Below are 26,952 nucleotides of genomic sequence, written 5' to 3' on the forward strand. Positions count from 1 at the left end.
GGAACATGCACTGTAACCATAATGGTCGCCAAGGTTCCTGTTTGTCTAGTGGTGGGGGAGGCTGAGACCATCAGTAATAGGCTTTTTGCCTGATAAGCCCAGAAAATACTCGTTTAGTTAGTGAAAGTGCAGAGGGATCCTGGCCCGATAAACCCACTGTTTCCTTCTGTAATACCCAACAGCTAAAATCAATAGTTGGGATAATTCTCTCGCTAGTCGTCCACCCTTCTTTATCAGGAACCTCTGCCTCTCTAACCATATACATGGAGGTGGTGGTTAGCAGGAGCACGCCTCATTTACCTTGGAGGCTCAAAGCCATTTGTGCCACGATGTTGTCTTTTTGTGATTTCAAGTTTCTATGCATTACGAGTTCACCACACAGTGGTAAAGCGGGTCTGTGATCGTTCCCTGGTGTTAGTCCAGCATCACCTGAGTTTCCGTGTATGTAGAATAGAAGTGTCAACCGTTCAGTTCAGCTGTCACTCTCCTCTGTCAACATAAGCTCTTTGTTCTGACACAGGTGCTTCTTTATTAGTCCTACACATGCAGCTTAGTGAGTGCTTTCAGATATAGCTGAATCTGTGATAATGGCATTAAGCCACAGCCAGAATTTAATGCTAAAAAGTACAAGGCCCACCTCATGTGCCACCGCAGCCTGTTATCCTTGTGTTGGCAGCTTCTCCCAGAGTTGGCTGTGTGTAATCTGTGTGGCCATCGCAGCACTGCTGTAAAATACAGCCTCAGGTGTTAGTAGACAGGGTGGTTAGCCTGCGACACCGTTACCTAAAGTGCAGTGTATTAAAAAGCAGTCAGGGCCCTGGATCACAGTATATCACAAGGGAGAGGCAGCGATAAGACCAGGCTGTCTGCCTGCAGATCAATGAAGGTTACTGACATCATATCACAAAGTGAAAGCGAGTGCTGCACCCCTAGCTATTTATCAGCAGAGGATTGGACATGAAAGAGGTGGAGAGGAGTCCAGACAGGACAGCAGTTTCCTCCTATGGGGTTTGAACTCTTACCTCCTTTGGCGCTGGCCGCACATAGATAGAGGCTATGCAAATGCATGTGGCACTAAACTGAAAGAAAGCCCAGCTGAGTATGATACATGTCTCTGATTTTTAGATCGAACCACACCAAGGTTTAAGTCTGTTTTCTTCTAAACCATTTTCTGAGTGTTGTCCTGGTATTCCTTAAGATTGATTTGTGTTTGTAAAAAAAAACTTTCAAGAACTCTAATCCATTGTGTTAAGCTATTTCTTTGAGACACACACTGTACATGTTGGACCTTGGTCTCTACATTAGTTTTCATTCTGTATTCGACAGCCACCTGAGACTGCTAAGGCTAATAGATTTTTAGCTACTCTCTAAATTGTTAAAGGACACAATGGCAGCTGAGAAACAATATTCATTTCTCTGGACAGTTTTTGCTACCCAGTGCTTGTTTCTTTTTCTCTTCCCTTATCTTTTCTTATCAAACATTACAGACCTTTGCATTAGTATGGTATTGAGCAAGCACTCTTTCCTGTCCAACACAGATCATGCTTACAGGTGCTGTATGAGTTTCATTTATCAGCTGCCTGGGGCACAATGTGGAGGATTTCCCCCAATGGGTCAGTGTGTAACTGTTCTGTCAATACATGCTTGTCAAGCCTGGGAGAGTGTGGGGAAAAAGGCCCCTTACTCTGACGCACTAAAGCCACTTATTGAGCAGCCAATAGCTATTTACCTCTGAATGGTGGCAGGCAGAGAAGGGGCTCAGAGAAACTGTTGCTCAGATCCCACTGCCCCAGCACAGACTGTAGAAAGACCAAACGGAGAACCAGTGGCGCTCACAGCAGACTGCTAGCTCCTGGTCTTTGCAGGTCCTGGCGCTGTGTGCAGCTTGTGTCGGTAAAGCCCTGCTTCCTCTCTGGAATCTCAGTGTTGACAGAGAGCATCTGGGCCCTGGGAGAGCTTCCAGCCTACTGCCTGTTCACATGTCTACACACACACTGACACATGAAGGGCTAGACTAGACAAAGATGAAAGACAGACCATAAGTATCTATGTTTGAGGGTTATGGCAGTGTTGATCACTCCTCTCAGGAGTGGCCACAGTTTAAATAGACATCCAGCTTGTGTCTTGAATCAGTCTTACATTTTGACTTCAAGAGTGAGAAGAAGCTTCTGATAGAAAAAAAAATGTCCTCAACTCAATCAACCTAGTCCAGTCAATGATATTTGAAAATATCTACTCTACTGTGGAGAATTCCTCGCCTGAGCCGACAAATGTTTGCGTAGACTTCTTTGTATAACAGTAATTAAACTTCAACAATTTTGATGAAAGCTAACCTAAAATGTTGTTATGAAGGTGCTCATTGTCCCATTTTGTTATGTTTCTGTTGTGAAAGACCCCTTTTAAAAATCCCTGCTCTTTGTCTTTGAGTAGTAAGCCTCCTGTCAGGACATGTCCCATACCCGAGTCACTGCAACATTAACCCTTTTAGCACAAACAGCCAAGCCAGCAATAAGAAACTTGTGATAAAACACATTCAACTGCGAATGTAAGTCTAGCTCAGAAGCAGGTTCCTCTCACAGCCCACTTGTATTTTATGTATTTCAAACTGAGATGAGACATTAATTCTGAGCTAAGTAAGCCATACGAGAGCAGCACAGTCCGATTTCTCACTGTGCATGAGCAGCTGTCCAAACACAGCAGGATGAAAAAAGAGCAAGAAAAACACATTATATCAACATTTAACAACAGTTGCTCTGTAATCTGGTATTACTTCCACAAGCAAAGGAGCGGCCGGTGTCAGGCCAAAGTGAACTTCAATACTGTTGTGGTAGAGGGAAGCAAAGTTACTTTGGGGTTGTATGGCTGATACAGTATGTGAAGGTCTACTGAGCACCTTAATCCAAGAGGCATGTACTTAATCACTGCTGATGTGCATGTGAACATGACCTGGTTCAGTAGTTCAAAGCAACAGAGTGTGTAGACTGTCTAAAGCTCTGATGAACTGTCGCGACTTAAAGCATAATATAACACCAACGTCATCCTATACTGTTTTCTCCCAAACTTCCGCCTTAGCCCATTCTGTCCTCTCCCGTACTTCCTTCTCAGCTGTACTGTGTACTATGAGGCTAGCTCTGTGTGCTAGCTTGTGTGCACACTTGCGCATTATCCCTCTTTGTACGATGGCACATTATTAGGGGAATTCCTGTGAAAAAGTTGTCTCACAGAGAAGGGTTTGTCTCTGGCCCTGTCGTGGGTGGCATCCCGGCATTCTTCTTTGTGTGTGATTGTTGCCCACAATGACCCCGTGTATTTGTACTTGTCTCTTCAGTCCTACAGCATATCACTCACTAATGACAGAGACACTCAAATGGGGCAAAAAATGTATGTTCTGCTCCTCACCAAAGGGACTGTGTCAAAGCAAGCTCTGAGACAAAGTTGTGTGGTCAGTGGAAACAAGGATGGACATCAGACAAGTAGTACGAGTGACGGAGGAAAGAAAATGAGAAGTCATGACTTGGCGAATGTGAAGGCAGTTCACATACAGGAGTAAAAGTCTGGTTCAGTGGATTCTTCTGCCAAAGCTGAAGCACACAGCACAGTGCAGCCTGTGTCCTCCTGTGTCTGTGTGTCTATGTGTGTACACTGTATGTGTGTGTGTATTACTCAGGTGCGGTTAATGTTGGCACCAGATCTTCAGGCCCGCGGCAATAAACAACAGAGCAGGCAGGAGGCCAGATGCAACTCCACAAACTTTTAACCTCTCCCTCTGCTAATCCCTCACCATGCTAGTAACTCTTTCTTTTTTTAACTCCTACTTTCACCTCTGTTCTTTCTTCTCCTCCCACTGCCTTCTTTCCTCCTCTTTTAGTCCCACTCTCCTTTTAAGTGAAGGCACTGTGCTGACCTCTAAATAAAGACTGGAACACTACAGCTGTTACCAACTTCAAACAGCCAATAGCTCAGTGCTGGAGCCTATGCGGGTGTTCGGGCTGGAAATAATGTGGCTATTAAAACAAACTTAGAGACTTCTTTGCTCTCAAGGCCTCATCTGTCGGAGTTGACCACACCAAACCTGGTCTGAGAACACTGTGCAGATAGGTCTGTGTAGTTATCCCTACCCTTACCTCCAGTGTGACAAAAACAGAGCAGGAACATACAATTTTGATGCGAGAATAAGACACCAGTTAGTACATCATTTGACTTTACTTTACTGAATAAAGCCTCTGAACAATGTAGTACAATAAAAGTAATCAATCAGATTCAACTTAGACACTTGAATCAAAAGTGCTTGCCAGGGGCCACTTTGAAATGTTGCAGTGAGCAACATTTTCAGACATGTGGTTTGTTCTTTGTTTGTCCCCTGTGGAAAATAATTACAAGTTGTCGGGGTTGTTATTATGAGCTTGAGTGTCCAACCTTCTCCTCAAATTCAAGGTTGCAATATGTTAATTACATGTCTAATGTTAATGATGTCACCAAGCAGGCAAGTTTGTTCTCAGGCTTGTGGACACTGGGCTTTACTGATGGCACATTCTAAAAATGTATTCTTGTTTGACTTTACTTTGCTATAGAAATAAATGGGAGGTCTTTGTAAAGGGTGGCAAAATGGTGTTGCATGAAAAGTGTATTTCTATATAAAGTTTATATGATTTTTTCCCCCCATTTTAAGTAACTCCTTAATAATAGGTCAAAAGGCAGAATACATTCTTGTCTTACAATACTGGATGAATAAACATAGGAAAGGAGGAAAGGATTTCTTCAGAGGCAGTGGAGAGACTATAGACTGACGTGACTACAAGCTCAGAGAATGTTGAGTGCAAATCTCTGTCGACAAGCTGTGCCCCTGCTCTGCTCCACCTGGGGAATGTGTTACCTAATGGGCCACAAAAGTGCCTGGAGACTCCAGCTCTTATCACTGATATTAGATGACCTGCAAAAACAGGAATCCATCATGAGGAATAAGACCTGTGCAGAAAAGTAGGATTGAAGTCTTTTCTCATTTTTTTGTGGACAGAAGGAAAGAATGGTCTGTAATGTTATCTTGTTCACAGTTACAAGAATCCTACTTGCAGAGGCTATGGGTTTCATGTTTCTAATATGTATATAAAGTTTCACTGCACAATGGACCTTTTGTCTCGAGCAAACTGAACACTCCCCCTCCTTCTTTTCCTCCCTTCTCTTGTAAAAAAAATGCATTCATGTGCTTGTGTGGCTCTGAGGACTCAGGTTTCTGCTATCTTTGTGTGCCATGTCGTCACTCAGCCCCTCAAACTGAAATGTGGCTCTTGCACAGGCAGGCGCACTGCCAGGGCTGCTTCCAGCCATGGATTAGGGAGAATCCAGGAAACAACGACCTCCTGACAAAACAGCAGCATGACAGGTAACAGAGAGGAGGCAGACAATAATTACAGAGATTTTTGTTTTCTGGACACTCTGAGCATGATGCTTAAGAGCCTGATCTCAAACCTCTAATTACAACAGTGGGCCCCACATCAGGGTACAGGTCTTTGGTGGGGATTATTCTCCTTTTTTGTGTTTGTTGGGGCCAGTTCAGCCCTGCATCCTGTAGACACCCTAGTTGTTAGAACAAAGTCCTGCTATACAATTCTATGGCACGTCTGGTCCCCTGCTCCTTCACTATACAGAGGCCCCAGTGCTGACTCTGGAGATGTCTATGGATTATGACAGTGTTGTCACAATGATGACTCTGTGACGTGGCTTGTGTCACGTCGAGTTGACAGTGACTTTTGGCATGGCGTCTGTAGAGGTGCATTAGGTAGTGCCTCCACGTACAGCTGGCCAGGAGAAGTGTGTCACCAGGTTGATGGAACAAGTCCAAGAGATTTGCTGAAGCTGTTTAGCGGATAACACATGACAATATATTTGCATTTAAAGGCCTAGCTGATAGTGTATTTGAGTTTAGCCCTAGTGAACTGTTCTACTAGCAAAAATGTATAAAAATGTGGTCAGTTTAAAAAGGTCATCAAATGCTTTCAACCGCAAGGCACAGCAGCACGTATCGAGCTGTCAACATTAGATAGATCCTGCCTCTTTAAGCTGCTACAGCCCTTCTAATAGATTCTTAAGAACTGGCTTTAGTGCATGTTAAACCAGGATTACCCAATCAATTATGGTCAGTGCAAACAAGGATTACTTAAAACACTACATTTTTCTTGTTGATAGGGTAAAAGCTGGGCAAATGGAGGAGGCAGTGCTGTTGTTGATAGTGGTCACAAAAGGGTTGGGATCAGTCTAGGCACCAGGACGACTGGAGCTTTTGAAAATGATAGCCTTTCATATGATTTCACAGTTTAACCTCAGCTTTGTTTTCATATCAGACTCATTTGTATATTTTCCATAAACTATTCATTGTACCCATTGAAATAATTCATCTTATGAGTGTACCGTTGGGCGTGGATGACGGGGATTGATCAGGCCTAAAACTCACATTCTCGCCCTCTCTCTGAACCCGTCTTTTGTTTACATTTAAATCACAATCAACAGCTGTAACCCCTTTCACAATGCCCTGCAAGTAAAGACATATTCTTGCCAAACCAGATCCCTGCACTCATGTGTGTCTGTGTTTACACATTTGCTCCCTGCCGCTCCAACCACCACACACACCTAGAATACCACAAAGCTATATGCGGGACCCTAGTGTTTTATTGCACTGCCTGGCATATGCTTGGTTACTGGATTCCTATCAGCTGCGTTAGACATTTCAAATACAGCACATACAGTATAGGACCTAATGCACATGCTTCAATAGGTTTATGCAACACGTTGACCCCTGTGCTGCAGAATCCTCCGCAGTCAAATGGAATAGGTCTGGAGAATGTTGCATTATTTTAGCGTTTCTGACAGCTGCAGCAAACAAATGTGGGCTTTTCTCACATTCGTTTTTTCAGTTGTCAGACAGAGTTTAGATACAAGTAAAGAACTGTCCGCGCTTTTGAAATAGTTTGACAGGCACCTGAAAATCAAGGTCATCCGTCTTTTTGGGAATCTACCAAATAATGTGCAAGCATTTGTTTGTTGAGCTGTTGCTAAAATGTGCATCTTCGGACACGTTTTCTTACACTCTCCACAGAAAATGTATCTTGTTTTGTCCATACAAAGAAATTCACCTGATGGACTAGCTCAAAAATAAAAGGTAAAACCAGCCACCTTTCCACTCTCAGAAAAGTGTTTGTCCCATTTTGAAATGAATCTGACTTAATTAGGAAGCAGCGAGAGTACACAGAAAGCATTCCTTAATTAGCTTAGGCTGGCTGCTGTAACCAGATCCACTGCATTAATGACAACACAGCCCCTGTGAAAAGCATCATTGTTCTCAAGATAATTGTCCTTTTAGTTAACGCGGCTTGGGAAGGGCTCTCCTTGTTAGAGGAGCTGGCTGGGACCAAGGACAGGCACAGCAGGCAGGGAGGGAGTAACAGGACTCATACTGGCGCTGTGCCCATGTGACAAGCACACTTGTCCCCTCTGCCGAAGTCCCCTTGGTATGCAGTGGAATTAGTTGTCCCCAGGGTGTGGCACCAGTGGGCTGGCCATTAATTATAAAGCCTGAATTTAATGAATGAGGGGCAATCAATAAAATAAAGCAGATGTATGCAAATAGCATGCTGATTATGCTACTTAATAGCATGTCATATTGTTAGCCTAAGAGAGCACAAAGTCAATGCTGTGATGGAAGAACAAAAGTTAAACTCTAGCTTTTGTGCGTATTTAAAAAAGAATGGTGTTTTCATTTAGAAGTTTATTGGGATACAGCCTCTGACCTGGAGAATCTCATTAGGCAATCAGATTGTGTTGCAGATCTTATCATTGTTGTGTTGTATGTCGTAGTAAGAGAAGGGGCAGAAACGGTGTGGTCGTCTGGAATTTGAGTCAGATCCTACACCCTGGTCTGAGGTGTTGGGGTGTTAGTGGCACTGTTGTTTAGGCTGATAAGACCTATAAGGGAAAGGAAGAGAGGTTTGTTCACCTGTTTGGATCTGTGCCCGTGCACTGAGATCTTCATTGTATGCAGCCAGCTGGAGCTGTTGGAAACTTTATACCTGCCTTTAAGCAGAGAGGGAGGGCAGCCAAGAATTAACTGCTGCCTCATCCTGGCAGCCGCCGAGGATGCTGTCTGGCTCCATTCATGTGCTGCGTGAGAGGACAGACAACAGGATGGAAACAGAGCAGGCAATGTATGGCACAGAGAGAATGATCACCAAAGTATGACCAAACTGCACTGAAAGGGAAATCTGATATGCTGATTGTATTTTGTGTTTTTTACTTTGATGTCTAGACAGTGCCATGTTCATGTCAAGTGTTTGTCATCAAAAGACGCCAAACTAATAGTGAAAACCATCCTCTCCAGTGAAGGACAGTCCAAGGAGAGCCCCAGAAACAGGTGTTGACCCAGTGCAGCCTCACAGTATATTATTGACCATAGTCCAACGGCCGAATTGATTGCTTTATTGTATTGCCATGAACCTCAGTGGTCGGAGACCTCTGACTGACCCTGGCTGGACAGAGTATCACAGTGACCCTCACCGTAGCTGAAGAATTATGTGGCTTTGACCTGTTCCCTAATGGTGAGGTCCTGACCCTCTCAGGCCTGGCCTGAGCACTGGGCTAAAGTGAGCCTGTGCAGCTCTGTTTTGGTGTCAGTGGAGGTAATTTAAAGGCTGGGGGTAGGCCAGGGTCCTGCAGAGGCCATGGTGGTTTTGGACTGACCCAGGGGCTTCCTATGACCTTTGGTGTTTACGGTGTCAGCAAAAACTACACATTTATCTTAACCAAATTCCATGGACTATTGGAAATACCTGCATCTTTAGTAGAATGTTCTCACGACTATCACAGAGATGCTTTGTAGAAAAAGAGCTGATTGAAAATGTGCCAGTGTGTTACTTAAGACTTTATCTCTGGAACAATTAAGAGAATAGTGTGGCAGTCAGTTTGTATTTTAGTGTCTTTGTGACTATCCTGACAGGGTACAGACTACTTCCTGTCTTGCCATTTCCTATTTCCAGAAAGCTGACCAATAAATATGTTGAGGCAGCCTTTTCCTGTGACCAACGTGCTTAATAATCTTGGTTGGAAAAAGAAAAAGTTTGTTGTTTGTATGTTTATTTGTTCTCAAACACATACTTAAGTTTGTTGTCTTTGCAGGGCAACATTTAAAATGTCTTCTGTAGCATCAAACACAGGCTAAACTAAAGGCAGAGTGCTTCATACATACCTGTCCTGAGAGGGGAATGTATGGATCCACCCACACAACTGCCAGCTTCTGTCTAATAACCACTAACCAAACAGATGTTCTCCAAAAATACCCGTTAGGACTCACCTTTCTGGAACAAACAACTCAAACACACATCTTTAGCATTTTGATGTGGGACACACATCTCGATGTCCGGCCCCATCTTCTCACTCAGCCCCAATTAAGCTGGAGGCCAACTGCATTGATTGGGAGTGGCATGTTATCGGACGGGTGGGCTTTGGAGCACATTGATCAAAGAGAGCTAACCATGAGAAAATGTTGATTTGAAGAATCGCTAAAAATGAAGCATGAGCGTTTATTGTCTTGATGCCACAGCTAGAATTGGTTGATAATTCTTCTTCATGTGTATCCAGATTGGGCGTATCGGTTTTAAAGTGGCAGTCTGTCCAGCGCTTGCGGTTTAAGGTGCATAATAGACACGCGCCACAGCAAAAGAATACTCATTGGGGGCTCCCGCTAAAGAAGGGGTTATTTTCTCCTTTCATCTAATCCACTCCAGCTCACACAGGCACAGACGCTCTCTGCCTCTTAGACAGTCAAAGGGCAAACCACTGCCCCACCTCCTGTAGGCGCACCTGGCATCTGGGAGTCCACTCGGATTACATCTTCCCAATTACTGGCTATGTACTAATTAGTAACCTTCTCATTTTACACTGGCCCTTGTGCTGTTAAAATATGAACGCATCTGTCAAGGTTAGTTCATCCGGTTCTACCACTGAGGATTGCAGGTCAGGTTAATATGATAGAAAATGTTTTTTCTTAATGCATTTTAATATATAATGTAATTCTCTGACATGTAAATACCTCCTGCTGAACAGCTGTGCAAAGGCAAACCCTAACATGTGCGCACATTGGAGGAAACACACACTGGGGATCATTTAAGCTGTCATCTTGTAATTTGTAGTGGCACTCAACTTGAACTTTTAGGGTGAGTCAGTTAGGCCCACTGTGTTTCTCACCTCTCTGTGAGCATGTTTTCCTGTGTGCATGTACTGAACTCTGCACAAACATGGATGACTTCACTTTTGTATGTTTTGCTGCAGACTGTGTGTGCTTTTATTAGGCCTATGCTTGCAGCCTTATGGCTTCAGTCCCACTTGGCACGTGTAATGATTCTGCACTCACAGAGCAGTCTAAGTGAAAACTCACTGCTCCATAGTGATAATTCATTCACAATATTTCACTTTATTTAGTTCTGTGCATTTCAAGCTTCATGTACTCAGTCCTTTTCACAGACTGGATGGTGTATCTTTGCTGTCGCTCCTTTGTCAGCCGCTTTGTGTTGCTCCCACCTTCACTGTTCTCTCCTTCCATCTCAGCTCTGTAGATGAACACATTCTCATTTGTACCAATACTTTTTTCTTGCGCCTTTTGTCTTTTGTGTATTTATATTAGTCATCCATGTTTGCAGTATAAGCAAAGAATCCTGCGTATTTATCATTCATGTGCATTGTTCTGGCTGATGGTTCCCATGCATTGACCCCAGTGTGCCTACAATCACATGCTTTATATTCTAAACACATATCATTCTTCCAAGTCTTAGTACAGACTTTGACTTATTAGGAAGAACACTTACCACAGTATATATGTTAAGCCAGTGTACATGTACTTTGGCTTAAAGTTGATCAGGGAGGTGATACTGCAGCGTTAATTGTTGCCTCGAAACTCAGCCTTGGCCATGTTGCTTGCTGATGTCACTCGTTTTCGGTGGTGGTTCGACTAGATGTTGTGGTTGACAGACCATGTCATTTTGAATGCACCACTCCGGCTCAGAGGGCTGATTTATAACTACCAGGTGCTACAGCAGGCAAGGGTGACAGAAGAGTGTTGGCTCTTTCATTACACTGGACAAACAAGGCCTACAGTGTGTGCAGACAACTGGGCCAGCGCCTCTCCACTGTGGCGGGTCAGGAGAAGAACGTTCTGGGCCATTCCTGTTAAATGGAGACTTCATTACCATAAAACTAAACAATGCTGTAACAGTGGGGACATTTCAGCCAATTTTTGTTCTGATTCTTGATGCAGAAAGGCATTTGATATCACATGGTGACCACAAAGATTTTGACATGCAACACTGGTATTTCTAAACAATGACCCAAAAATAATTATACGCCATTTATATAGGGATAGCTGGAGTCACATGTTATACTTTGAGTCTAGAATATAAAACGACACCAACTGCCCTTTACTTTTGTTTGTCATTTCTTGATGCACCAAAAGAATAACCAAATGGCAAGCTTAGACTGATTTCCATTAGAGTAACAGGGTGGACATTCATCTCTGGGTTCATTTGAATATTTAAACAGACCTGTTCTCAAATACAAAAAGAAAACATGGGATGAGGAGTACTACAGTATATGCATGCCTTTCAGCAATAATGAGAAATTGCATGGATTTTTATTCCATTTATTTGTAACTGGGGTAGAGCGTTCATTATTGGGGACAGGCTACCTGTGCTCACCCGAAAATCATATTTATTATTTGAATATAAATAGCAAATTAATGTTTATGTATTTGCAGGGTGTGTTAACATTCATGAAGAAATTAATTAAAATCATATGGATTACATCAAATTTTTCGGGGGGTCACACAGGACTAACCCAATCAATACAACTATATTAAAGGAGCATTTCTATCAGTAAATAGCACCTCTCTGCTGTTCTATATATGCACTATATGAACTCTACATGTATTGTTAGGACACAGAATTTAATGACTTTTGCTAAGTTTGGTGAAAGCTTCAAATAAATTATTTATGTACTAGTGTCAGACACTTCTGATTAGTCGACAAGTATCGCCTTATTTCTAAATGTTCTTTAAAAGCAGGGGTCTCTGAACACTTTGTCAGTGTTACAGAGCCCCAGAAAGGCTTTTGAAATTCCTCCACACTTCAGTACTGAGCTGTCTTTCAGCAGCGCCCTCCAGGCCAACTTGTTATATGTTTAACAAGTTTTCTTTTTGTTTTTTCGGTTTCCTCTGTTGACAGTTCCACATCACGGCTTTACTCGGCAAGAATGCACTGCGCCTACCTGGGTTTGGAGAGGAATTGTGAACTCTTAAATGATACAGCCTTTCTTAAGTGACATGTTCAGTTATTGCATGCATTATTTCACAAAAGGAGAATCAACTTGTATGTAACTTGAGCTTATGGGTCGGGTTTTTATATGGTGCTTTGAAATGGCAAGAGAAAATAGTGAAAATAGTTTTTTTTTTGAACACTTAAAGACCTCATGAAAAGTATTTGTGTTGCCAAAGAATTTCACTTTTTCTTTTCACTAACTCTTTGTCATTAATGACTTTAGCAAATGTGATGTGGTGAGTGAATGTTCAGCCGCGCTAGTCTTCAAAGGAACCCTCCAATTATTTATCCAGGATATCCTACGCCAGTGTGTAGTGCCTTTGGAGCCCTTTCTGTTGAGAAATTATTGAAAAGTTCCAGCGACTCTGCCTTTTTATCCGTGCTCAATGTGCAGCTAATGTGTTCCCATGTCTTCATATGCTACAAAGTTTCTATTTACTTCCTGACTACTCCACCACTCCGCTTTGGGCCCAGACAGCTTTCACCCACATCGCTCAGGTTTCGCAGTCATTTGACCTTCACATAGCTTCTAAAGGGGATCTTATCACCCTACTCAGGTTCAGACGTTTAACCGAACACTGGGCTTAACCCGCAGCCTTGTGCCATTGCCACTACATCAGCCCCTAAAGCTCCTCCCTGCATACCGCTGTCACCAACCAGGCTGCTACCGAATTACTACTGCTACTATTTGTGCCTCTTAGCTTCTACTTAGCCTTGGCAGCAACATATGAAATGGTTGTTCATGCTGGGTGTTTTTCTGCATCTGTACATGTGTGTGTCTCTTTAAGAGCGGCCTTTGGAAGTGGATATTTGTCTAATTCCAGGTGCTAGAAAAGCCTGTGTTTTACCAGGTGCAGCACTGGGTCATTACAGAGGTATTTGTTTTTCAGGTTACATGGAAGAGCCAGAGATTGCAGACGTGTTATTCATGTTCAGTTTTTCCGTGCATAAACCTTTTACATTATATTCAAATTTACCATGACACATAGTATTGGATATTGCAGCTCTGAGGCACATTAACGTCTTTCCAATGGCTTGTTTAAAAAAAAAAATCTATGCATTATGCTAATCATTCTGAGAACAATCCAAATAAGATTGTCCTCAATCTCTTCCCTGGTGAGCTGTGGAGTCGTGGTTGTGCTGTGGCTTGCAGGGAGAATCATTGGGAACAAATTGAAAGCGGTGCCGGACAGTTGACGGCCTCTCTGCAACATTTACATAAAGCTGTGATAATAAACAGCTTTATCATTGGTTTGCTAATCAATAGTGTGGCTTTTTAAGGTTCAATATTTCAGTGGTATTGATCACTTTTAACAAGTACATGTGTGTGGTTGACTTTGGCTTGACTGCTGCTTGAAAGCGCATTCCTATATGTAAGATATCAAAATACCTTACACAGTTATACAGTATCATTCCCAGCACCTACCCAGCTTGAGATCTACTCCTGCCCTTTACTTTTCCACCTGTATCTACTTACTGAGCAAATCAAAAGATTCATAAAGAGTATTCATTTCCCTCATGAATTTCAACTTCATTTTTCATCAACAATTCGTGGCTGCGAAACTTGCACTCAAGTTGGTTCACCAGCTCTCGTTCTCTCTGTCTGTGCCCTGCTAATGCACGGCTAACACCGCGCCGCTCTGTACTGTTTATCTTGGAATATCTCTCCGCTTCACATCGCCCAAAGAGATGATGATCTGAATCGTGTTTTCTGATTGATTAGTACCAGGCCGGCCGGTATACAAAGTCTCAAGTGTTCTCTCAGCATTTCTGCGTTTCTCCACGCTATGGGAAAGTTCACACTGGATGAGAAAAATGTCAAGTTCCATGTCAGACTGTTGCAAATCAGCTAATGCCCGTGTCTGTTGGTCTAAAACTGAGCAGAAATGGCGGTTGTGTGTCTAACTAATCAGATCAGTATCTTTTTAACTCTTGCGTGAACTCTGTTGCCTTCATATAAATAATACAGTGTTTAGCGATACATTCGGGAGATAAGTCATTTCAATCATAAAATTATGTGCATTCTTTTCGCAGAACTTGCAAGAATCACTTCCTGTAACTAACTGACTGTTGTCCCATGTGTGTCCTACCGAACGGCCACAGTTTATGGGATTTTTCTTGCTAAAACCTAATGAATAAAGTCTCCCTTTTTCGCACCCTAGCAGCACTGCCCTCAGGATCTTCTGGTTGAACGCTCCTGGTCTGAATGAAATAGGTGCATCAAAGCTGCTTTCATGAGAAAATCCCTTTATTGTAATTGATGATAGCTCTGGCTGTGGCACTTTTTTTTTTCTTGGCATTTAGCTGAAACCTAGGTGCCCATTTTCTTATAATATCACTAATATAAATTGCAGTGTGACATTTGGGCTCCGTTGTCAAAACTGCGCTGAGACGATATAGAAATAGATTATGTTGTGATTCCGCTCTCTATGTGAATGTTGGAGGGAAATGATGCCGCCCCCCCATGCTGGCTGTTAATTGGCGGGAGACTGGGAGCTTCCTGCTGCGTCCTCACTGCTTGCCTTTGCTTTGCCACCCCGCCAGCTTCCTCGCCAACACACGGCACAACCCTGTAATTAACCTACAGCTAATTAACTTCTTCTAATTACACCAGCATGCTGTTTCCATTGCACCCTTCTGAAAGTGAGGAGCCTGTCCCCTGAGGATGATCCTATATCACCAGTTTATCTTTGACTGCTCATAGGAACACACGGTTCTGCCCTCGTGTCGCTTTCTGTGTGTTTCTCTCTTCCAAATGACTTTTTTTTTCTTCTGTTATGCAACACAGAATGGATTAGCAGAATTAGGTGGTGTTGCATAAAGGGTGAAATCATTTTCAAGGTTCTATTTCAAGTCTATTAACAAAAGAGCCAATTGATACTGAGTACAAACAAATCAATTTTATCTTCACCGGCTATTGTTGCTTGTGCCGAACGGTTGCTAAATTGACCGCTGTAAAACATAAACAATCAGTGTTTTGTCTTCTGGGTGTTTGAGTCGCACATATTCTAATCAGCAAGGATTGTTTTAGGTGTTGCCAATTTGTTTTTGCTCTTGGGGCGATTTCATTTAGTATTTAGAAACCTGATCTTCCCACAACTCTTGCTTTAGTTTGCACAGATATTAGTCACACCAAAGTTGCAGCTGCTACCGTGGGGCTACACTACGTTTAAGAGCAGTTTGATTATTTCCTTGGCTCAGCAACAAAACGCTTTTAACCTCAAGAAAGTGGAGGAAATTGTGACATTTTGCTTATGCAGAAAATTCCAGTCACACTAAATGACGGTAACTATGTACAGTATTTACTATATGAACACCAGTGCCACCTTTACCACAGGCAGTTTCATTAAGAAAGTAAAATTTCACGCAGCAGGACACAAATCATTTTAGGCTCGACTGCATGTGGTAGAAACCGTGGCAGTTGTCCCAGTGGTGACTGTGCCTTTTTACTCACACTCTCTTGTAAACACACAACACGCAGTTCCCCTCCCTCTCTCACCGCCTCAGAGTCAACACAGCCATGGCTATTTCTGTTGCGCAGACTGATAGCTCCTACTGAAGATCATTGATTTTACGGGAAGCCCTGTTTACAGGCTGAGTGCCATCGACCTGAGGTGACTTTTTGCCTCCTGCTGCTCAAGCACTACTGTAGCTCCTGTACATCTGCATTAGCACAACAGAGTAAAGATGATACATGCGATACATAATGATCAGCAACTCTCTCTTTGGAGAAGACTGGATTACAAACTTGCAGGGCAATGTTTACGATGAGATATTAAGAGCTCTTTACTCCTTATAAAGTGGGTTGTCCTTATAGGTTTTTGCATGTGTCCAGGGTTAGGACTACATTTTTAAAGATTTGTTTTACTATAAGGTGGATTTTATAGTGAGTACACCATTACAGGCAGTTGCAATATTTTTTCAATGCAAAAGGCCACATTAAACTTGATTTCTCCTATTGGTTATACATTTCTTTGTGTCTTTAAGTTCATTCTTTTGACCACGTTAATGAGAAAAAAACAAATGCATGCCTTTATTGATAATTAATTGTAACAAAACTCTGAGATAAGCCCGGGCCTCACTTCGCCTCAGGACTACAATGGTTCCTCCATCAATGAGCATGTCCCTAGTGCAACATCAAAAGCCTTCTCCTGCTTTATCAATAAGAACCCTTCCTTCCCACATCTTCCTGTAACTTGCTTAGCGTTCACGCCATTGATTTTCCAATAAGCACCCCGTACCCTGCGGTGGCTGGCCTGGCTCTGTGATGGCTCAGAGACCAAACGCAGACGAGCAACATCACTGAGGGACACCATGAACTAAGGCTGGCTGTATTGTTAAGGGGCCTCTAGGCGTATTAAGGATCAGGTTGTTGTTGTTTTTTTTCCCACTGCTGATGTGGTAGGAGGAAGGCAAAGAGCCGCATCATATCTATGGTCTAGTCTTTATTCAGTGTGCTAGAGTAGCTAGAAAACACAAGAGAGAAGGGTTCCCTGGGGCTCAGGCCAAGCCTAAAGGGGCTGATTAGACTTGCTTTAATCAAAAGGGTGACAGATTTTTAAAAAATATATACATAAGTGTTTATAATTTATTTCCTCATATTAATTTAACTATTCTTTTTTTAATGTAAGTTTTGGTTAATTTTCATATTAAAAATGAATGAATATGCCATTTACTTCTATAGTTCTCGTTATATGAACTGTACTTGCCGTCTAATCAATAGCATCTAGATTCGATTACCATATTTTCCAGACTATACGTCGCACTTTTTTTCATGGTCTGGCTGGGGGTGCGACTTATACTCAGGTGCGACTTATACATTCGTTATTATTATTCGTTACTTATATGTTCGTTATTTTCATACTGACAGCTGCTAGAGGGCGCTCTTGGCTTGTGTACCCGTATCTGCTACTACTCCTATACCACTGACAATTTAAGAAACGGTAATGGAACAGCAGAAAGAAAGTTTTGAGTGAGGGAGAAACTTGTGAGGGACTGGCGAAAAGCGGAGGTTACTTTTACTGCAATGAAGAACGCAAAAAAAGCTCATCGCGGTCTAAAATCTTGATGGCTCCAGCGAGAGAAACGAGTTTGCAAATGGTGCGACTTATGCTCCGGAGCGACTTATATATGCTTTTTTTTCCTTCTTCATTTTGCATTTTTGGCTGGTGCGACTTATACTCCGAAGCGACTTATAGCCTGGAAAATACGGTAATCATTTCGGAATAACTTAAAAGTGGCACTGTTCATAGCGTGATATGCAGATGCAAGTACTCTTGGTATTCTAATCCATACAGAGGTTCTTTGTCTACTGTATGCTACACTGCTCTGATTATCCTTAAAGGTTTATTTCATTGGAGTTATTTTGGGTTATTAGCATAGACCATTCTTTGTCCTCTCCCCTTTTTCCTCACATTCTCATCTGTCTCCTGTACCTTGTTCAGTTCTTACAGGACATTAGAGCTCTAAACAGGTGTGACTGAGCCAGCAGACCTCGCAGAGACAAACAGTGTTGTATCAGTGGGTCCATCTGCGACTTGCCGACTCCAGACAATCCCATTGCTCATCAGTAACCGCTGCAGGTTATTGAATTACACCATCTTGATTTTAAAGGGCAATCCTGTTTTCTGTAAGCAGTGGACACTGTGCTCTGAGCTTCAGTCTGGAGACATTATGTGATTCTGTCTGCCACTAATTGTTGCAGGTATTTTAGAGGCAGTAACAGAAATGGGAAGGACGAGTAGACTGCCATAAGCGTAGTAGCAGCCTTGATATCGCATGAATCAAAAACAGCAGTAAGAGAAACTTTTGACGTCACTGGTAATAAGAAATGTTGATAATGACTCTGGATTTAACCACCTGGATGTCTAAGACTCTTCACCGTTATAATGACTGCTTGCATGTGGGCCCTGTGTGTCAAGCCTGGTTGGGACAGGCACTGGAATCTGGAGGAGGAGTCGATGCAAAAGATTACAGGAGCAAGGTGTCAGCCACTTATGTGTGTAGGCAGGACACTAAAAGGTTTAATGCGAGTTTTCTTTTTCCGAGACTCTGCCAAATCACCGTGTGACCATCCCTAACAAATCTATGATCTTACAATATACGCTCCAATATGCTAATGCTGGTACATTTACCTTATTTATGGTGGTGTAAAGCTTAGTATGGCTTGTTATGGCTTTTGTTTACGTGTTTGTTTGTTTGTTTTCTAGCACAGCATACTGGGTCGACAAATCTTTAGGACATGCCGTGTGTTGAAAGAGCTCTTCATCAGACATTCATGAAGAGGCAGACAGACATTATCAATCTCCCCTCTGCCTTAGCGCGTTCTATGTGACGGTGTGTGGGGGTAGACTCTATTCTGATCACAGCTGAAATTTGCATCGCTAAGTAAATAAGTAAATAAATCAAGTGGGTGCAGCGTATGTGCTAATCAGCTGAAACATGGCGGCGAGCGCGGTGCCGGGAAACTTTGCTCATGTAATATTCAGCACTCGCAGGTTAAAGGGCAGGCCAGAGTTATTGGTTTCAGCCCGATTGCCCCCTTTAATCAATGTTGGCTGCATCCCTTTAATAAAATTATTAGCTCAGCAGTATCGGGTGCTATCATTTTATCTTTTCGGCGCTCTAAATTGCTGCCTGTGTGTGGGGCCTCTCAGATGCTCGGGGCATGGCCAGGTTCCCAAATGCTCAGCTCCCATTTATTATTTCAGAGGCAAAAGGATGGCTGGAGCGTTTGAGAGCGGAGGTTACTGGATGTCGAATATAAGCTGTGGCTAGGTACCCACCAAGCTCATGTATTTTAAGCACATTGAAAATACCGCTTTTTTTCATGGTTTTCTTTTTCATCTTTTCCTCATCGTCTGGTTTAATGTTGTACACCCGCACGTTGGATAGAAAGCAGTGTTAAAAGTGGAATTTTTCCCTTTTCTTCTTGTTGGTTATGTAAATGCGCCACACACTGATTCATTGTCTAATTATCTCCCAACATATCTATTTGATCCATTAAGTTAGCCTGTTTCTCTCTCTTTCTGACTGTGTGTTAATTAAAAACGGATGTAGGATTTGCAGAATATGAGATTAGGGCTGTTGTTTGGAAGGTGAAGATAAAAGATGGTACCTTCCTGATATGGCAGGCAGATGAATCATGGACGGCTTATTAGTGCTTGTCTCAGGTATTGTGTTTAAGTGCCTAATCTACTGTAATGAGCGGCATGTCATTTTTCCAATTATATCTCATACTTTTGTCTTTCACCCTATGTGCCATGCATCTAGGTTGAATCCTTTTATGCTTGTATAGACTTTTTTTCATTTTTTTTTCATAATAGGCATAATAATATCATATCAGATTACTCGTTTCTCTCACTGTCATTGTCTGTGTGTATTTTCTATTTCCATTAAATACAGCATAATAATAAAGTTTCTTTGCTTTGTGTCTTCACAGGCCTGGATGCGATGAACGCCTCATGTAGGCATCAGCATGGACAGCTGTGAGTCTCCCGTCGTTTCTGGGACAGACAATGGGCTTGGCTCCTCACAACAGCAGAAACCACCACAGCCCTGGAAAGATCACTCTAGCTCACAGGTCCCTTGTACCAACCAGGCCCCTTCCCTGGACCCTCTGTCCATCCCTAGTCCATACTCATCTCTTGGCCAAAACTCCAGTGCTCCCCATGACGGGGTGAGAGAGCTGCCAAAGCAGACATCACCACTCAGCCTGCTGGACGGCTCTGCCACAGGCCAGAAGGGCTCCAGAAGAGAGGGGCTTGAGGAGGAGCAGGACGGAGTGAGCTGTGGAGAGGAGGAAGACTTAGAGGACTTGGATGAAATGGAGATTGACAGCTGTTTTCCAAGTCTCCAGCCCTTTCCTGGGGTTACCATGGCTCCAGGGGGAGGAGGGGGTATCACCTCTTTGCTGCATCACCAGGCCGCACGGCATCAGGGAGCCCCTGAGAGTGGAAGTGAAAGAGAGGAGGAGGAGGAAGAGGAGAGTAGTGATGTGGAGAACTTGGCCGGAGAGATAGTCTACCAGCCAGATGGCTCAGCTTACATTGTCGAGAGCCTCAGTCAGTTGATCCAAAGTGGTGGGGGTATGGTACCGAGCCTACTCCCCACAAACTCTCACAGCAGTGGGGGAAAAGCAGGGGAACCTGCTGGGACTGTCTACCCTCAGATCATCAACACGTTTCACATAGCCTCATCTTTTGGGAAGTGGTTTGGTAACTCAGACCAGGGATTCCCCAATACCTCAACCATGGCAGGCCTGAGCCCTGTTCTGCACAGTTTTCGTGTTTTTGACGTGCGGCACAAAAGCAACAAGGATTACCTAAACAGCGATGGGTCTGCCAAGAAGTCATGTGTATCCAAAGATGTTCCCAACAACGTGGATTTCTCCAAATTTGATGGGTTAGCCCTTTATGGCAAGGGCAAACCTATTCTTATGTGTTTTCTCTGCAAATTGTCCTTTGGTTATGCTCGTTCCTTTGCCACACATGCTGTTCATGATCATCGCATGACACTGTGTGAGGAGGAGCGGCGGCTGCTTGGGGACAAGCATGCATCTGCCATTATCCAGGGCATAGGGAAGGATAAGGAGCCCCTTATTAGTTTCCTGGAACCAAAAAATAAGAGTACTCCTCTGCCACCCAGCCTGCTTCCTGTCAACTCTGGTCAGAGCTTCTATGGCACTTTTAGTGGTGTTCATCTGGAGCCTGGAAGCAGCGGTGCAGGTAGTGAGGACATCCTGAACAAAGACTCTGAATCTGACCGTGAGCAGCAACAACAAACAGCACTCAGCTCAGTCCTCTCCCTCGGCGGGCTAAATGTTCCCAAAGCTTCCACTCTTACCTCGTCCCCAGGCTCTGCCAAAGACTCCAGTTCCCTGCCCAAACAGGTAGGGAGAACAGAGGAGCCTGTGGGGAAAGAGTTGGTTTGCAAGGGTGAGAATGGAGAAAAAGAGCCTGGTGAAACTATGGCTCACCTTTTGAGTCGGACTGGGGGCTCAGAAGAAGTGGAGGATCTGTTATTTAGAGAAGAGGAAGAGGAGTTGGAGGCAGAACACAACACAGTGACTGGTGGTGGTAACAGTAGCAGCGGTGAAGCAGGGGAACCAGCTGTCTCAAACCAAAGCATTTCCAAATCTCCTTTATTAATGCCTAGTAGCGCTCTTCAGCCTTCTGCCCGCTCCTCTGCAGGCAGTTCCACACTCAGCAGCAAAGCCCTTGCTTCCACTTCCTCTTCTGTTAAGGACGAGGGCTCAGCTGCAGACGGTGGGGGGAGGACCTCGGAGCTCCCTCTGAGCTTTAACTGCCAAGGGTCCACAGGCTCTTTGGCAATGGCGGCAAACGCTGTCAGACGAGGTGAGGACGACCCTACAGGCACTCCCTCCTCACCTCTGTTCTCCAATGCTGCTGCTGATGAAAGTGCCAATCAAGATAGTGCCACAGCTCCAGAACCAAATGATTGCCCAGCAGAGGGAGAGGAGGAGAATGGCTCTCTTCTGCACCATCACCACATGCACCACCTTCATCATCACCACCTCCACTCTTCATCTCACAGCCACTCCCACGCCCTCACAGGGGGCTCTTGTGACCTCTCTGCCCTCAGCGAGTGCTCACAGAATCATGGGAGTGGAGCAAGTGGAGCCAGTGGGGTGGAGTGTCCAAAATGTGACACTGTCCTTGGCTCGTCGCGTTCCTTGGGTGGTCACATGACAATGATGCACTCTCGAAACTCGTGTAAGACGCTAAAATGTCCCAAATGTAACTGGCATTACAAGTACCAGCAGACCCTGGAGGCCCACATGAAAGAGAAGCACCCTGACTCTGGAGGCTCATGTGCGTACTGCAGTAGTGGTCAGAGCCACCCACGCCTTGCCCGAGGGGAAAGCTACACCTGTGGGTACAAGCCCTTCCGCTGTGAGGTAAGAAACATAGCTTTGACCGTGCTCTACTTGCACATTTTTATTTATTTTAAGAATTGCATTGCTAATATAATGCTTTGTTAAATTATTCCTTTAGGTTTGTAACTACTCGACCACGACAAAGGGCAACCTCAGCATCCACATGCAGTCGGACAAGCACTTGAACAATATGCAGACACTGCAGAATGGGGGCACCATTGGGCAAGAGCAAGTGTTTGGACATGCCCCAGGAGGTGTGGTGGCTGTGCCCTCAGTGACACAGGCTAGTAGCCATCACCCTCCTCACCACCACCCCACTCAGTCCTCCAGCCACATAGGAGGGCAGTGTGGTGCACCTTCACCCACCAAGCTGAAGAACAAGCCGACATGGAGGTGCGAGGTGTGTGACTATGAGACCAATGTGGCACGTAATCTTCGTATCCATATGACCAGTGAGAAGCACATGCACAACATGATGCTGCTACAGCAGAACGTCACGCAGATGCAGCATGGTCGCCTGGGGCTGGGAGCCATGCCGTCACCATCTGAGGCTGAACTGTACCAGTACTACCTGACCCAGAACATGAGCCTCCCACCAGGGCTCAAGATTGACCCTGCTGGAGCCGAGGCCCAGTTCCTGATGGGGGGCTTTCATCTGGATCCAAATATGGCTGCTTTGGCTCCTGCACTTGGTAAGCAAAACTGTGTATCTGCTCCAGTTTTGTTATATCATTAGGTCATAAAAAGACTGCTTCAAATATACAAATAGACATTGTCAGCAGTGACTATGTTTTTCCCTTCTCTACCATCTGGTTCATTTTCAAGTGATGTGAGTTGTAATAAGCATTTTCGGAAGGCCATGATGACACAAGAATGCCTGGAGCAATGAACTACTTTAGGGTCATTCCACATACCCACTCAAGTCTTTTTTATTGACCTATATCAGTAGAAGTGTGAGTGTACAACATTTGTATCATTCATACACATTTGCATTGTTAAAAGAAATACACTTTTTTTTTAGAGGTTTGTAAATCTGTAAATGATTTTTCTAACTTCTTACCTTAAAACCCCTGAGAAAGTTGTACGAACCTTTGGGCAAAGCCAAGCACCACGCAGTGTCTAACGTGTGTGCTTTTTCATAATTGTATCCAGCATTTATTCTGAACAACAATTTAGGTATTAATTGGCATTAAAATATGTCATCAGTATTGCCAATACTATAAATAGCAGTAGAATGCATAATGTATTACAGTGACATTGAATTTGGAAACTGATCAACTATTTATTAATTTTTTTGTCATTTGTTTCAGTTGGAGGAGAAATTCCTATGGATGTGCGATTAGGTGGTGGGCAGCTGGTCTCCGAGGAACTAATGACTTTGGGAGAGAGTCTGTCACAGACAAGCGACCCCTCCCTGAAGCTCTTTCAGTGCGCTGTGTGCAACCGCTTCACCACCGACAACCTGGAGGTGCTGGGCATGCATATGGGAACTGAGCGTAGCCTGCCAGAGGAGGAGTGGCGTGCTGTGGTGGGGGACTCTCACCAGTGCAAGTTGTGCCACTATACCACACAGCTCAAGGCCAACTTCCAGCTGCACTGTAAGACTGACAAGCATGTGCAGAAGTACCAACTGGTCGCACATATTAAAGAAGGAGGCAAAGGCAATGAATGGCGCTTGAAGTGTGTGGCCATCGGTAATCCAGTTCACTTGAAGTGCAATGCTTGTGACTACTACACTAACAGCCTGGAGAAGCTGAGGATGCACACGGTCAACTCCCGACATGAAGCTAGCCTCAGACTCTACAAGGTTAGTGTAATTACACAACACTGTAACCTCTCTTTAGTTATTCACAGCCACACCCATTTCATGTCCAATAAACTGTATGTCTGTATGAGTGTAAAGGCAAAATGTAAGTGATGAGTAAATATTACTCATATATTTTTTGGATCTCTTACCATCATTTGACCATTTCATGTAGTATTGGTGATTGGTTTGGTGTAACTAGCCGGTAACTGGCTCTGAACCAAGGCATACAGTAGTAGGCCCTGAAATGTGGCAAATGAAACTGGTGGGTCTGCTAGGGGCTGGATCAGTAGGAGATGAATGAAGAAGTGTGAGGAGACAGAGGTTTGGTGCTAATACTCCTCGGAGTGGGAAAGGCTGAATCGTTCCCGACAGCTGTATTGATTTTTGCTGGACTTGGAGCTTCACCTTCTCCTCTAATCATTCCATAATAGCCAATGGATGAACACTCACCGAACAAATGGCCATAAATCTAACAGGCCTGATTCCACTTAGGTATCTATCCTATGTGTCTGTGGCTTTAGCCACTCTACGCTTAACCCAAACTGGCATAGCTGTGCACAATAGCACACTGACCCACAAAGACCGTATTAAAACATCGCTCTGTGCTAATATGAAATAATTGTTGGTACACATACTTGCTACTGACTTTGCATGTGGTAGGACTTATTCAGTGTGTCTGGTGATTGGTGTTGGTCAGCTTCTCACGTGTTATTTTTTCACGCAGTTTTACTTCTCGTAGTCGTAATAAATATGACAGTACTTGCTAAACCATGTCATTTGCATTTTCTCTTCCCCACATTTGATGCCTTTGGCGTTTTTTAGAGACGCTTGCTTTTTGCTTTACTTCAGTATGCACTATCGTTTTTATGTGTGTGCGAACGCTTAGTAAATGATCCCCGTATAGCTGTAAAAGCATGAGGTAGTTACAGTATTTGCAGTAATGTGCTTCTATAACACTGTCTTGTTCAAACTAGAACTGAATGTAACTCTTTTTATTTTTCTTTTTTTTAATTTAAACTCACCCTACATTGGGCCTGATTTACTGATTACTTGATGTATTTATTTATTTTTTTATCATTATGATCATTATGTTTATATTATTAGTGGCACAAATAGAAATTACTTTGTGCTGTGGCATTTTCGTTTGTATGAGAGACATGACACCTGCTTTTTGCACCAATTTAGCATGCATTATTTATTTGTGCTGTGTGCAAAAACAGGTACCTTATTAGTGGTAGAGCTTGGTATTGAACTCTTTGTCCGAGCTGCTGGACATAATCTGGACCACAATCCAATGACAGTACCATCTGCCTGAAATAGACAGGCTCTCACTCTCTCTCTACTCCTCACACCTATCAAAGCTCTTATTGGTCTCCCTCAATAAATACAGAGTAGAGAGTAGCCTATTTAAGTTTTATGATCTATGAGCTTTCCACTTTGCTGTAAGCCTAAAATGCAAAAGATGCTCTCTTTTTGAAGACAGTAGACATATGTCACAGTGCTGCTCAAGCAGAGAGGATTAAATATGTACAACACATCCAGGCATGATCATTTTTTATGACTTAAGCCTCTTAGGATGGCTCCATATTTCTTAAAACCAATTGATCTTCTGAGTAAGAACATGTGCATTTGTCCAGAAGTTACCTGCTCACTCAGCCTCAAAACAGTAAGGCCGTTTATGTCTCTGCCTTAGAGACATGGTTAAAAAAAATATTCATAGATATTCATTGGTTGACAAGAATTATGTCAGCATTTTATGACTCTCAAATGTGATTAGCGGACAACAAATGTATGTTTGTGAGGTCCCTTGGCAGCCCAGACTCCCCACTTGACAATGTTAGAGTCGACGCACAGTGTTGGATTTACTGTCTTGGTAAAGATACTGACAGGCAGAAGCCCACAGTGGGCCACAAGAACATAAACAAACTTGGAATAATACGCAAAGTACAAAAACAGGGGGAAAAAATACTATTAGCATGTTACTCCCCAAAGAAATCTGATACAAATAGCACCAATTTGAACCTTTTTTGGGGAAAGTAAATCATTGAGTCAGCATAAACACAACGTTAGATGTGGGACAAGCTAGGGACACTTCACCCAAATCAAACTGGTTTGCATTAAACAGGGCCTTTGTGTGCACAGCTCCATATAAATTGGAGTCTGTAATTACAGGAATTAAAAAGGAAGGTTTAAACTGAGGGCTAAGCTGGATGGGATAATTTGAGAGTCTGTGGTATGTGGTCCATATTAGGGCTGTCTAAAAATATCACCCCAACTACCCCGCATACAAGAATGTTCCAAAAGACTGCTGAAGCTCCAGCGAGGCATCCTTATGCATTGACCTCTGTACCCTGGGGTTGTCTTCTTCTTCTGATGAAAATGCTGATTCAAATTAGTCCATAACTTACAATGTGCATGAGATATGGCTACAGTATTGTACTTGATAACTCAAAAATGAAGTGACTCTTCTTAAATCTTAAAATAATGATTCAGTGCAGTAAATGCTATCAGTACATTTTTTGAGCAGTTGATTTTTCAATCAATCAATCTTTATTTATATAGCGCTTTTCATATATTTCATGTAACACAACTGTCACTTCTGGATGCAGTACAGTATGTAATATATTGCACTGGATAAACAGTAGCCTTTTGTCCACTCATACGTTAGTGAGGTGAGTGGATCTTTCCAGCAGGCCTGTTATATGCAGACATAATGGGTGGGGTTTAGGCCCAGCCACAGGCCTCTGCTTCCAGTCAGGGGTTAGGCAAAGGGGAGGAGTCCAGCCGGGGGGGTTAGCTGGCTACCTTCCTCGTCTCAGGGGCCGGTACAATCGGCGGTAATTGAGATTGATTGGATGTTATTTTTCCTCTTGCAAATGTAGTCCATTAGCTTGGCA

The 26,952-nt window shown here is 43.4% G+C and overlaps 1 protein-coding gene across 5 annotated transcripts in view; it reads left to right on the forward strand.

The window, feature by feature from the left end:
* The window catches only part of zfhx3b (zinc finger homeobox 3b), a 219,018-nt gene that overhangs the window by 131,252 nt on the left and 60,814 nt on the right, over positions 1–26,952 (forward strand). For all 5 annotated transcript variants that reach the window (XM_079554550.1, XM_079554549.1, XM_079554551.1 and 2 more), the window contains 3 exons: positions 19,792–22,269; positions 22,367–22,940; positions 23,559–24,055. In XM_079554550.1, the coding sequence (XP_079410676.1) occupies positions 19,828–22,269; positions 22,367–22,940; positions 23,559–24,055 (3,513 nt within the window). In that variant the 5' untranslated portion in view covers positions 19,792–19,827. The remainder of the gene's footprint in view (positions 1–19,791; positions 22,270–22,366; positions 22,941–23,558; positions 24,056–26,952) is intronic.

Source organism: Gobius niger (assembly GCF_951799975.1).
Source record: "Gobius niger genome assembly, chromosome: 4".
Taxonomy (NCBI): Eukaryota; Metazoa; Chordata; class Actinopteri; order Gobiiformes; family Gobiidae; genus Gobius; species Gobius niger.